Source organism: Hypanus sabinus, chromosome 15 (genome assembly GCF_030144855.1).
Source record: "Hypanus sabinus isolate sHypSab1 chromosome 15, sHypSab1.hap1, whole genome shotgun sequence".
NCBI classification, from domain to species: domain Eukaryota; kingdom Metazoa; phylum Chordata; class Chondrichthyes; order Myliobatiformes; family Dasyatidae; genus Hypanus; species Hypanus sabinus.
The window spans coordinates 89,455,338-89,468,127 of NC_082720.1; the positions used below are offsets into that span (position 1 = coordinate 89,455,338).

Below are 12,790 nucleotides of genomic sequence, written 5' to 3' on the forward strand. Positions count from 1 at the left end.
GTTCCATCCATTCAACTCCCATCGACCTCCTCTGAGTGTTGCTGACTGTAGGACCCTCGCTCCAAGTCCGCTCTGTCCGGTGGTCTATCAACTCTCTCCACTCACGTCTTCTCTCTTCATCTCTCGCTAACAAAAGACTGCGGAATCCCTGCTCCCAGTTCCACAAGAAAGAACAACAGCCTCTCATTGGATAACATTGGATAACACACATTATCTCTAGTCATAACCCAAACATTGCTGCTACAGAGAAACCATTACCTTAGCATTGAAACCTTACAGCGTGTTAGGCAAGCATAGAAGGCATTGAGCTCTAGGTGCAAAGCCCTGCCACAGCTGTAGAGCATCCCCCCCAGTGACCCAGGTTTGGTCGGGAATTGCCACTTCACACGTGAGATGGTTTTCTGGAGATCGTACCTGGACCTCTTGTATCTTACTCGATTGCAAGACCTGAATGCCACTGACCCATCCCAACAGATTGCGGATCTCATAGTTCATCCAGGGAAGACGCTGAATGATTTGGTGGTGACACAGTTGTCCACAACTATTTTTATAAAGTCCACAACAACTATGGTGTACTCATTCAGATTCTTTGATGAATCCATGAACGCGGCCCAGCTAACTGACTCGAAGCAATCCCACAGCTGCTCCTCAGTCTCCCTCGACCAACCTCTTTGTTTCCTTATTTCTGGAGCCTTGTTCTTCAGCCTCTGCCTGTATGCAGGTAGGAGGACAGACAAGTGATTAGGTTTCCCGAAATGTGGTCCAGGTATGAAACAATCGGCATTTCTTATAGCAGTGGTCAAGTGTGTTGGGACCCCTGGTGCTGCTGCTGATAATTAGGCAGAGATTTCTTCAAACAAGGCTGATCGAAGTCCTCAACTACAATTTGAAAGGCGTCAGGTTAGGCTGTTTCTTGTTTGGTGATGATAGCATCCAATATCTCGAGTGCTTGATTAATGCTGGCTTTTAGTAGTATGTAAACTGTAGTCAGGGTCACAGAGTCACTTAATTGTTAGATGTTCCAGGTCAGGGGAACAAGACAGCAACAAAGCAGCCATGTCTGAGCACCACAAAGAGTTGATCATGGAACACGATGCCCCACCTTTTGCCTTCTCCAAATCAGTAGTCCAGATCATGCTGTGTATCAAGAAGCCTTTGGGTCTTACCAACATGTCCGCCATGTCTCTATGAAACACAGAGCACAGCAATTCCTCATATCCCTCCGAAACAGCAATCTTACCCTTAGGTCCACAATCCTGTTCTCCAACAATTGTGCATTTACTAACAAGATGCTGGGTAGAGGAACTTTCTTCGTCTGCTTAAAGGTGCTGTACCAGCATACTTGAGAATGAAGTCTGCTGAGTCCTTCAGAAGATTGTGAATTCGCTAGTTAGGACCATTGCTTAAAGGGAAATTACAGCTGTAGATTGTAATGAGAGTAATTCAGAAGAGATATATTTTCAAGTTTTGTAAGCAGCTTGCAATATGTTGATGTGGTTCACTAGTGTCATCTTGAAGCCTCTGGCTTGAAACCGGAGCACCCGGAGGAGATCCCGCAGTCACGGGGAAAATGGATAAATTCCCTACAGACAGTGGTGGAGAATGAAACCCAAGCATTGATCTCTGGCACTGTAATAGCATTATGCTAACCACTGTGCCATGCTTATTAAATTTTATTTATTTCTTTGGAGATACTGCCCAATGAGCCTGTGCCACCCAATTACACCCATGTGACCAAATAACCATATGTCTTTGGAATATAGGAAAAAACTGGAGTACTCAGAGAAAGCACAGGTGGTCACAGGGAGAACAAATTCGTGGCAACAAATTCTACAGATTTACCACCCTCTGGCTGAAAAGAATTTCCCTGCATCTCAGTTCTAAAAGGATGTCCTTCAATCCTGAAGGCATGCCCTGTTGTCCTAGAAACCCCTACCATGGGAAATAACTTTGCCATATCTAATCTGTTCAGGCCTTTTAACATTTGGAATGTTTCTATGAGATCCCCCTTCATTCTCCTGAACTCCTTGGAATACAGCCTAAGAACTGCCAGACATTCTTCATACAGTAATCCTTTCATTCCTGGAATAATTCTCGTGAATCTTCTCTGAACCCTCTCCAATGTTGGTACAGGCAGTCCCCGGGTTACGTACGAGTTACGTTCCTGAGTCCGTCTTTAAGTCAGATTTGTACGTAAGTCGGAACAAGCACATCCGGTATTATTTAATGTCAGTTAGTCAAACGTTTGTCTTAGTATATATTTTATCTTTCTATGCATATAAAACACTTAAGAAATGTATGTATTCCAATAATTAAACCACTGTGTTGCTTAGTAATAATTGTAGCTTTCATTGGGGCAGGGCCTTTCACATGCTCCATTATTCTCACTTTATCCTTTATCCTTTAAAATTGTGCCGATCGTTGACCGACTGTAGCCTAACACTTTTCCAATGACCGATAACTTTTCACCTCTTTCCAAATGCTTTATTATTTCCACTTTATTTTCAATCACGATCACTTCCTGTCAATGGAACAGAAACACTGCGGGCGGCGGGTCCCGAGCTGCAGCGGGTCCTAAGGACCACCACACAGAATTCCCCAGGTCCTAAACTCCACCGCACTGAGACAGGCTAAATGGGACAAGTGGGGGCTGTGCTGAACTTGGGTATTTGATCCTCCACAACATTCCGCATGGGAATTTAAACTGGAGGTGGCAGTGTTTTTTTTTTACGAGGTTAAGTTGCGAGCTCGACATCAACCTAGCAGGGCTGGTACGGGAGTCACTGGATCGACGTCAACCCAGCACGGGATCAAAATCGGGAACCTCCATTCTCCAGCCTGGCGCTGATCTCACTGCGCCACCAACCAACCAGAACAGAGGCGGGGTCAGGGTGAATCTTACTAAGAAAAATTTAAGCCAAATACAAAGTTAAGCACTCAACACAGTGTCAACTCAACAACTTAAAATGGCAGATGGCATCACGATCTGACTTAAAATGGCGGACGGCATTCTCCTTCCTCGGTTCGTAAGTACGAGTTGTCCATAAGTTGGATGTTCATAACTCGGGGACTACCTGTATATCCTTTCTAAAATGAGCCCAAAACTGCACACAATACTCCAAGTGTGGTCTCACAAGTGGCTTATAAATCCTCAACATCACATCCCTGCTCTTATATTCTATACCTCTAGAAATGAATGCCAACACTGCATTCGCCTTCTTCACAACTGACTCAACCTAGAGGTTAACCTTTAAGGTATCCTGCACAAGGATTCTCAAGTCCCTTTGCATCTCTGCAATTTGGTTCCTCTCCCCATCTAAATAATAATTTGCCCATTTATTTCTTTCACCAAAGTGCATGACCATTCACTTTCCAACATTTTATTTCATTTGCCACTTCTATGCCCATTCCCCTAAACTAACTAAGTCTCTCTGCAGGCTGTCTGTTTCCTCAACACTATCTGCTCCTCCACCTATCTTTGTATAATCGGCAAATTTAGCCACAAATCCATTAATACTGTAGTCCAAATCATTGACAAAAACAGCGGTCCCAACACCGACCCCTGTGTACTGCCACTGGTAACCAGCAGCCAGCCAGAATAGGATCCCTTTATTCCAACTCTCTGCTTTCTGCCAATCAACCAATGCTCCACCCATGCTGGTAACTTTCCTGTAATTCCATGGGTTCTTACCTCGATAAGCAACCTCATGTGCGGCACCTTGTCAAAGGCCATCTGAAAAATCCAAGTACACCATGTCTACTGCATCTCCTTTGTCTACCTTGCTTGTAATTTCTTCAAAGAATTGCAGTAGGCTTGTCAGGTAGGTTTGTAGCTGCGAAGTTACGATGCCAGCCAAGTATATATTTCTTTAGATTTCAGAGGGGTCTTGCTTCTCTGCATGAAGGAAACACTTTCTAGTAAAAGTGTTCAAAAGTATGTGTGAACTGATGTGCAAGCATCCTACACCACAGTGTGAAAGTGACCTAAGCTGAAAGGAATAATCGCGGGCCTATGCTGAGTGGTGAACACATGTGACACTATGGTAGCACAATGGTCGGCACAACACTATTACAGCTCTGAACATCGGTGTTCCGAGTTCAACACCGGTGTCCTCTGTAAGAAAGTTTGTACGTTCTTCCTACATCTGCGTAGGTTTCCTCTGGGTGCTATGGTTTCCTACCACAGTCCAAAGACGTACTGGTTAGTAGCTTAGTTGGTCATTGTAAAGTGTTCTCTGTTAAGTGCTGGGCAGTGCAACTCGAAGGGCCGGAAGGGCCTGTTCCCCCCTCATCTCCACATAAATAAATAGAATCAGAGTCTTTCACCACAGGAGGAAGCCATTTTGCCAAGAGTCTGTGCTAACTCTTCAAAAATCTCATCAGTTTCATACCCCCTACTTTTCATCAACTTGCGCCTTCCTCTCTCAACAACTTATTCAATTCTACTTTGAGTGCTTTCCGGCCCATCTGCTAGGCAGGATATCACAACACTTACTGTGTGAGAAAAGAAATCTCATCCTCCCCCAGCTCTTGGGAAATTACTTCAAAGTACTATTAATCTGATTGCCTCCAAAAACAGCTTCCTCCTTTTTAATTCTATTGATGTTTCATTGCGAATACAATCTTTCTTACACTTAAACTCCATACTACAATGTTGTGCATATCCTTTAACTTACTCTAAGATTAATTTAACCCTTCCCTCCATTTTTGTTCATCCGTGTCCCTATCTAAGAGTTTCTTAAATGTTCCTGATGCATCTGCCTCTACTACCACCCCTGGCACGACGTTCCACACATCCACCACTTTCTGTGTAAAAAAAATCTACCTCTGACATTCCCGATACCTTCTTCCAATAACCTTAAAATTATATCCTTACATATTAGACACTTCCACCCTGTGAGAAAGATTTTGGCTGTCCACCATCTTCTCATCATCTTGTACACCTCTATCATGCCATGCTCTCTTCTCATTGCTGCACTCAGGAAGAGGGTACAGGAGCCTCAGGGCCCTCACTACCAGGTTCAGGAACAGTTATTATCCCTCAATCATCAGGCTCCTGAACCAAAGGGTATAACTTTACTTAATTTCACTCGCCCCATCACTGAACTGTTCCCACAGCTTACAGTCCATAAAAAGTATTCAACCCCCCCTTGGAAATTTTCATGTTTTATTGTTTCACAACACTGAGTCACAATTTGGCATTTTTGACAATGATCAACAGAAAAGACTCTTTAGTATTAAAGTGAAAATATATCTCTACAAAATTATCTAAATTAATTACAAATATAAAACACAAAATAATTGATTGCTTAGGTATTCACCCCCTTTAATATGACACACCAAATCATCACTGAAGCAGCAAATTGGTTAATTAGTTAAATGAAGATCACCATGTGCAGTCAAGGTGTTTCAATTGATTGTAGTAAAAATACAATCAATCTGGAAGGTCCAACTGCTGGTGAGTCAGTATCCTGGCAAAAACTACACCACGAAGACAAAAAGAGTATGCCAAGCAACTCCATGAAAACGTTATTGGAAAGCACAAGTCAGGAGATGAATATAAGAAAATTTCCAAGTTACTGAATATCTCTTGGAGTAGTTAAGTCAATCACCAAGAACTGGCGAGAATATGGCACAGCTGTAAATCTGCCTAGAGCAGGCCGTCCTCAAAAACTGAGTGACCGTGCAAGAAGGGGACTAGTGAGGGAGGCCACCAAGAGACTTGTACAAAAGAGTTACAAGCTTCAGTGGCTGAGGTGGAAGGGACTGCACATACAACAACTGGTGCCCGGGAGCTTCACCAGTCGCAGCTTTAACGAAGAGCGGCACTGTTGAAAAAAAACTCACATGAAATCTCGGCTAGAGTTTGCCAGAAGGCATGTGTGAGACTCTGAACAACAACACACACAAAATGCTGGTGGAACACAGCAGGCCAGGCAGCATCTATAGGGAGAAGCGCTGTTGATGTTTCAGGCCGAGACCCTTCGTCAGGACTAACCGAAAGGAAAAATAGTAAGAGATTTGAAAGTAGTGGGGGGAGGGGGAAATGCGAAATGATAGGAGAAGACCAGAGGGGGTGGGATGAATCTGAGAGCTGGAAAGGTGATTGGTGAAAATGATACAGAGCTGGAAGAGGGAAAGGAACATGGGACGGGAGGCCTCAGGAGAAAGAAAGGAGGAGGGGAGAGAGCACCAGAGGGAGATGGAGAACAGGCAAACAACTAAATATGTCAGGGATGGGGAAAGAAGGGGAGGAGGGGCATTAACAGAAGTTAGAGAAGTCAATGTTCATGCCATCAGGTTGGAGGCTACCCAGCCGGTATATAAGGTGTTGTTCCTCCAACCTAAGTTTGGATTCATTTTGACAGTAGAGGAAGCCATGGATAGACATACCAGAATGGGAATGGGACATGGAATTAAAATGTGTGGCCACTGGGAGATCCTGCTTTCTCTGGCGGACCGAGCGTAGGTGTTCAGCAAAACGGTCTCCCAGTCTGTGTCCGGTCTCACCAATATATAAAAGGCCACACCGGGAGCACTGGACGCAGTATACCACACCAGCCGACTCACAGGTGAAGTGTCGCCTCACCTGGAAGGACTATCTGGGGCCCTGAATGGTGGTGAGGGAGGAAGTGTAAGGGCAGGTGTAGCACTTGTTCCACTTACAAGGATAAGTGCCAGGAGGGAGATCGGTGGGAAGGGATGGGGGGGACGAGTGGACAAGGGAGTCGCGTAGGGAGCGATCCCTGCAGAAAGCAGAAAGAGGGAGGACGGAAAGATGTGCTTGGTAGTGGGATCCCATTGGAGGTGGCAGAAGTTACGGAGAATTATACGTTGGACCTGGAGGCTGGTGAGGTGGTAAGTGAGGACAAGGGAACCCTATCCCGAGTGGGGTGGCAGCTGGATGGGGTGAGGGCAGATGTGCGGGAAATGGGAGAGATGCGTTTGAGAGCAGAGTTGATGGTGGAAGAAGGGAAGCCCCTTTGTTTAAAAAAGGAAGACATCTCCTTTGTCCTGGAATGAAAAGGCTCATCCTGAGAGCAGATGTGGCGGAGACGGAGGAACTGTGAGAAGGGAATAGCATTTTTGCAAGAAACAGGGTGGGAAGAGGAATAGTCCAGGTAGCTGTGAGAGTCTGTAGGCTTATAGTAGATATCAGTAGATAAGCCGTCTCCCGAGATAGAGACAGAAAGTTCAAGAAAGGGGAGGGAGGTGTCAGAAATGGACCAGGTAAATTTGAGGGCAGGATGAAAGTTGGAGGCAAAGTTAATGAAGTCGACGAGCTCAGCATGTGTGCAGGAGGCAGCGTCCATGCAGTCGTCGATGTAGCAAAGGAAAAGAGGGCGACGGATACCCGTATAGACTTGGAACATGGACTGTTCCACAAAGCCAACAAAAAGGCAGGCATAACTGGGACCCATACGGGTGCCCATGGCTACACTCTTGGTTTGGAGGAGATGGGAAGAGCCAAAGGAGAAATTATTGAGAGGAAGAACTTAATTCCGTTAGACGGAGGAGAGTGGTGGTAGAGGGGAATTGGTTAGGTCTGGAATTCAAAAAGAAGCGAAAAGCTTCGAGACCATCTCGGTGGAGGATGGAGGTATATAGGGACTGGACGTCCATGGTGAAAATAAGTGGGGGCCAGGGAACTTAAAATCATTCAAAAAATTCAAAGCATGAGAAGTGTCATGAACATAGGTGGGAAGAGATTGAACAAGGGGGGATAAGACAGTGTCAAGGTATGCAGAAATGAGTTCAGTGGGGCAGGAGCAAGCTGAGACAATAGGTCTAATAGACAATAGGCAGGCTTGTGGATCTTGGGTAGGAGGTAGAAACGGGAAGTGCAGGGTGTGGGAACTATGAGGTTGGTGGCAGTGGATGGGAGATCCCCAGAGCTGATAAGGCTGGTGATGGTATAGGAGACAATGGCCTGGTGCTCCTTAGTGGGGTCATGATCAAGGGGTAAATAAGAGGAGGTATCAGAGAGTTGTCGCTGTGCCTTGGCCAGGTAGAGGTCAGTACGCCAGACAACAACAGCTCCCCCCTTATCAGCAGGTTTTATAGTGAGGTTGGGATTGGTGCGGAGGGAACGGAGAGGAAAGTGTTCGGAAGGAGTGAGGTTGGAATTGGAACAGGGTGCAGTGAAGTCGAGACGGTTGATGTCCCATCGGCAATTAGCAATAAAGAGATCCAGAGCAGGCAGAAGACCAGAGCGGGGTGTCCATGAAGAGGAGGAGGGTTGAAGACGGGAGAAGGGGTCATTGGTGGGGGTAGGAGAGTCCTTGTCAAAGAAGTAAGCTCGGAGACGGAGACGGCGGAAGAAGAGTTCAGTTCAGTGTCATGGCGTACGCGGAACTCGCTGAGGTGTGGGTGAAGAGGGATGAAGCTGAGGCCCTTACTGAGGACAGAGCGCTCTGCCTCAGAGAGTTGAAGGTCGGAGGGAATGGTGAAGACCCGGCACAGATGAGAGATGGGATCAGAGGGGGGAGGGAGGTTGGTAGCGTCAGTGGAGAGGGAAGGGTTGGGGTGAGAGGAAGATTATCCTTTCCCTTCTCCAGCTCTGTATCACTTTCACCAATCACCTTTCCAGCTCTTAGCTTCATCCCACCCCCTCCGGTCTTCTCCTATCATTTTGCATTTCCTTTCCCCCCACTACTTTCAAATCTCTTGCTATCTTTCCTCTTGGTTAGTCCTGACGAAGGGTCTCGGCCCGAAACATCGACAGCGCTTCTTCCTGTAGATGCTGCCTGGCCGGCTGTGTTCCACCAGCATTTTGTGTGTGTTGTTTTTTGAATTTCCAGCATCTGCAGATTTCCTCGTGTTTTCACTTTGTAGAGATCTGTTTTCACTTTGACATGAAATAATCTTTCTCTGTTGATCAGTGTCACCAAAAAGCCAACTTAATTCTTCTCTGATTCAATGTTGTAAAACAATAAAACATGAAAACTTCCAGGGGCGGGTAAATACATTTTATAGGCTCTGTATGAACTCACTTTTATGGACTCTTCATTTCGTTCTCAACATTAATTGCTTGCTTGATTATTTATACATTCATTCATTCCTCCCTCCCTCTTTCTCATTGTATTTGCACAGTTTGTTGTTTCTTGCACACTGGTTGTTCTCTGTCCTGTTGGGAGCAGTTCTTCTTTGATTCTATCGTGTTTCTGGTGTTTACTGTAAATGCCTGTAAGAAATGAATCTCAAGGTTGTATATGGTGATATGTAAGTACTTTGATAATAAATTTAGTTTGCATCCTCCTTCACTCTGAAGAGAAAAGGCCTAGCTCGCTCAACCTATCCTCAATAGACATGCTCTCTAATCCAGGCAGCATCCTGATAAACCTCCTCAGCACCCTCTCTGAAGCTTCTGAATCCATAATATAATGAGGCAACCAGAAATAAACATGGTACTCCAAGTGCGATCTAACCAGGGATATAGAGCTCAGTCTCCTGCATAATGAAGACCAACTTACCATTCAGCTTCTTAGCAACCCTATCAACGTGAGTGTTTGCAGATTTGATCTGCTATGTATGAGAGAATGGATGAGGTTAGAAAAGAGACAGCTGACCACCTAAAGTTTTTAAGAAATGGTAGAATATGTGATAAAGATGGGAAGGTGACTGCAGTCCAGCTGCTGCACCAGTAAACAAGGGCATTAAAATCCAGCAGGCTCAGTAAACAGGCACGAGGAACTGACTCTTCAGTCTCCCATAGCAGAAGATGACCACTTCAAGCACTCTGGCATTCTGTGTTTCAACTCCATCTGCCCTTGGCTTTGTCTGCCTCTATCTGCCATCCACCTGCTCACACCCACACCAACTCCAGCCCTCTGCCTACCCTATCCAATTCAATCTGCCCATGATTCTTCACAATACTCCCCCCCACCACAAGAACTGATGCAAGGTTTTGCCCCCAGAAAAGTCATCAAATCCTCTCCCCACACAGATATGACAAGACCAGCTGACTTCCTGCAGCATAAATATCAACACAAGAGCCACTGCAGATGCTGGGAATGCAGGGCAGCATACACAAAATACTGGAGGAACTCAGCAAGTCAGTCAGCATCTAGGGAGGGGAATAAACAGTTGTTGTTTCGGGCCAAGTCCATTAATCAGACTTCCTTCAGCAGTTTGCTTGCTACTCTCAATACTACAGTTTCTTTTGTACTTTTGCGTTTTACTCTTGGTCGTGCCAGTGAACTGGGTTCAATTCCTGCTACTGTCTTGTAAGGAGTTTGGACAGTTGAAGTTCAAAGTAAATCTATTATTAAAGTACATATATGTCACCATATACAACCCTGAGATTTACTGTTCTTGTGAGCATACTCAATAAATCCAACAACCATAATTGAATCAATAAAAGATCACACCAGCAGCTTGGGTAACCAGTGTGCAAAAGACAATTAATAATAATAATAATAACTATAAATACAAGCCTGACCAGTTTTAGAGTCAGAATACCACACATTATATTATGACTGATCAGTTATTACAGATAGGACAATCCATAATAACTGTCCAGTTATACTATTACAGGAAAACAAGCATGAACAACTTACTTAATAGATATAACTATTCCAAACACATAACATACTGAAATCAGTAAGTGAAAAACACAAGAAATACGCTGAATTAAAAGGGGAAATAAAAAGCCTTTGTAACATGAACAGGATATACATTGTCCAATAGTAATATCTACAATCGGTATCATCCCAAATTCACTGTACATAGAAATTTACAGCACATTACAGGCCCTCCAGCCCAGAATGTTGTTGTCGACATCATGCCAACAATAGCATTAAACAATTAAGCCGACACAACAATATCTACATAAATCTTCAGAAAGCCACAATACTATACACCACTACAATAGTCCGAAAATTCCTGGCAATTGACAACTGAACATATTTGGCTATGCCCGTAACTCAGGTTTTACCAGCTTGAGCTGAGAAAAAATACATAATAATAAATACATAAGCAATACATATCAAAAACATGAGATGAAGAGTCCTTAAAAGTGAGTCCATAGGTTGTGAGGAACAGTTCAGTGATGAGGCAAGTGAGGTTGAGTGAAGTTATCCCCTCTGGTTCAGCAGCCTGATGGTTGAGAGGTAATAAATATTCCTGAACCTGGCAGTGAGAGTTCTGATACTCCTGGACTTTTCAGCAGCAAGAATTGAGCATGGCCTGGATGATGGGGATCCCTGATAATGGACACTGCTTTCCATGTAGATATGCTCAGTAGTGGGGAGGGCTATCCCCATGAGCTCCCCCTGTAACCACATCGGTTTCCTCCTGTATTCTAAAGGTGTATATGGGTTAGGGTTAGTAAGTTGTGGACATGCTATGTCGGTGCAGGAAGCATTACGACACTTGCGGGCTGCCCCAGTACATCCTCGGATAGTGTTGGTCATTCACGCAAACTTTGCATTTCACTGTACATTTTGACAGACACATGACAAACTAAGCTAACTCTAACCTTAAAGCTAAACTTACTAGTAAATCTGTTGCATTTCAACGTTAGAATTGTGTCATGCCTTGCTTAAGTTAAATCTCATTCACATCGAAGTGGAATCAGTGCTGGCATTGGAGTGTGTCCAGAGCAGTTTCACAAAAAAGATCCCACGGATGAAAGGGTTATTGTACTCACTGGAGTTTAGAAGAATGGGGGGGGGGGGGGATCTCATTGAATATTGATACAGTGAATGTGGAGAGAATGTGTGTTAAAGTTGGGGAGACTAGCACAGCCTCAGAATAAAGGGACGGCTATTTAGAACAGAGACGAGGAGGAATTTCTGTGGCTAGAGCGTGGTGAATCTGTGCAATTCATTGTCACAGGTGGCTCTGGAGGCCAGTCATTGACTATATTTAAAGTGGAGGTTGATAGTTCTTGATCAGGCAGGGCATCAAAGGTTACAGGGAGAATGGCAGAAGAATGGAGTTGAGAGGGGTAATAAATCAAAATTGAATGAAACTTCAGATTCAATGGGCTGAGTGGCCTCATTCTGCTCCTATGTCTTATAGTCTGATGAATCATCAATTTAAAAGACACAACGGCACTGATGTTTATTTCTGTTGTTATAAGAATCTTTAACTTTAGAAACGAGTTCTGCCTGTCTTCATGAACACTTTCATAAAAATGCTCTGGCTGTGAACCACATTGGACACTAAGTACATGAAAAACATGACATAACTAAACTATTTCTCCTCTTTAATAATTTACTTTTTTACTGCTCTTGAAGTAAAATTACCAAACCAACAAACGAAACTTCTTACAGCTTCAATCAAATGGATTTAAGTTTCATTAAAATTCCTGCCTAGGGCCTTGCAAAGTTTATTAGCTAAAGTATTTATCGGTCTGAATTTGAATGCTATGTAATGGATTTGAAGAGAAATCAATGCTTATTCACTTTCAGATTATTGAAAATCAGGGTGCATTTTTCATGTGAGCAACAGAATGGCAACACAAACATGTACCACTTCTCAGTGCATTCGGTTGAATTTACCTGACTCTTTCCTTGGGATCACCAAATGTTTCCTTCAGATGGGAGAAGTCAGGGTAGTAGTTCACTGAGGGAGCAATGACTTCCAGCAACCCTGACTGAATTTCATTTGGGAATCTGAGGAGAAAAGAAATCAGTGATTAAAGGCTGCTCTGGACAGATTCAATTGTATAGTGCTCAGGATAAATACCATAAAAGTTCAAACTATACCCACAAAGAAAGACGGACAAGCAACCAATGCGCAAATACGATAATAATAATAAAAAAAAATTTTTTAGAAAATCAAC

The 12,790-nt window shown here is 44.0% G+C and overlaps 1 protein-coding gene across 2 annotated transcripts in view; it reads right to left on the bottom strand.

The window, feature by feature from the left end:
• Nucleotides 1–12,790, bottom strand: part of mgat4b (alpha-1,3-mannosyl-glycoprotein 4-beta-N-acetylglucosaminyltransferase B) — a 305,024-nt gene that overhangs the window by 96,348 nt on the left and 195,886 nt on the right. For both annotated transcript variants that reach the window (XM_059990693.1, XM_059990694.1), the window contains exon 6: nt 12,507–12,620. In XM_059990693.1, coding sequence (XP_059846676.1) covers nt 12,507–12,620 — 114 coding nt within the window. The remainder of the gene's footprint in view (nt 1–12,506; nt 12,621–12,790) is intronic.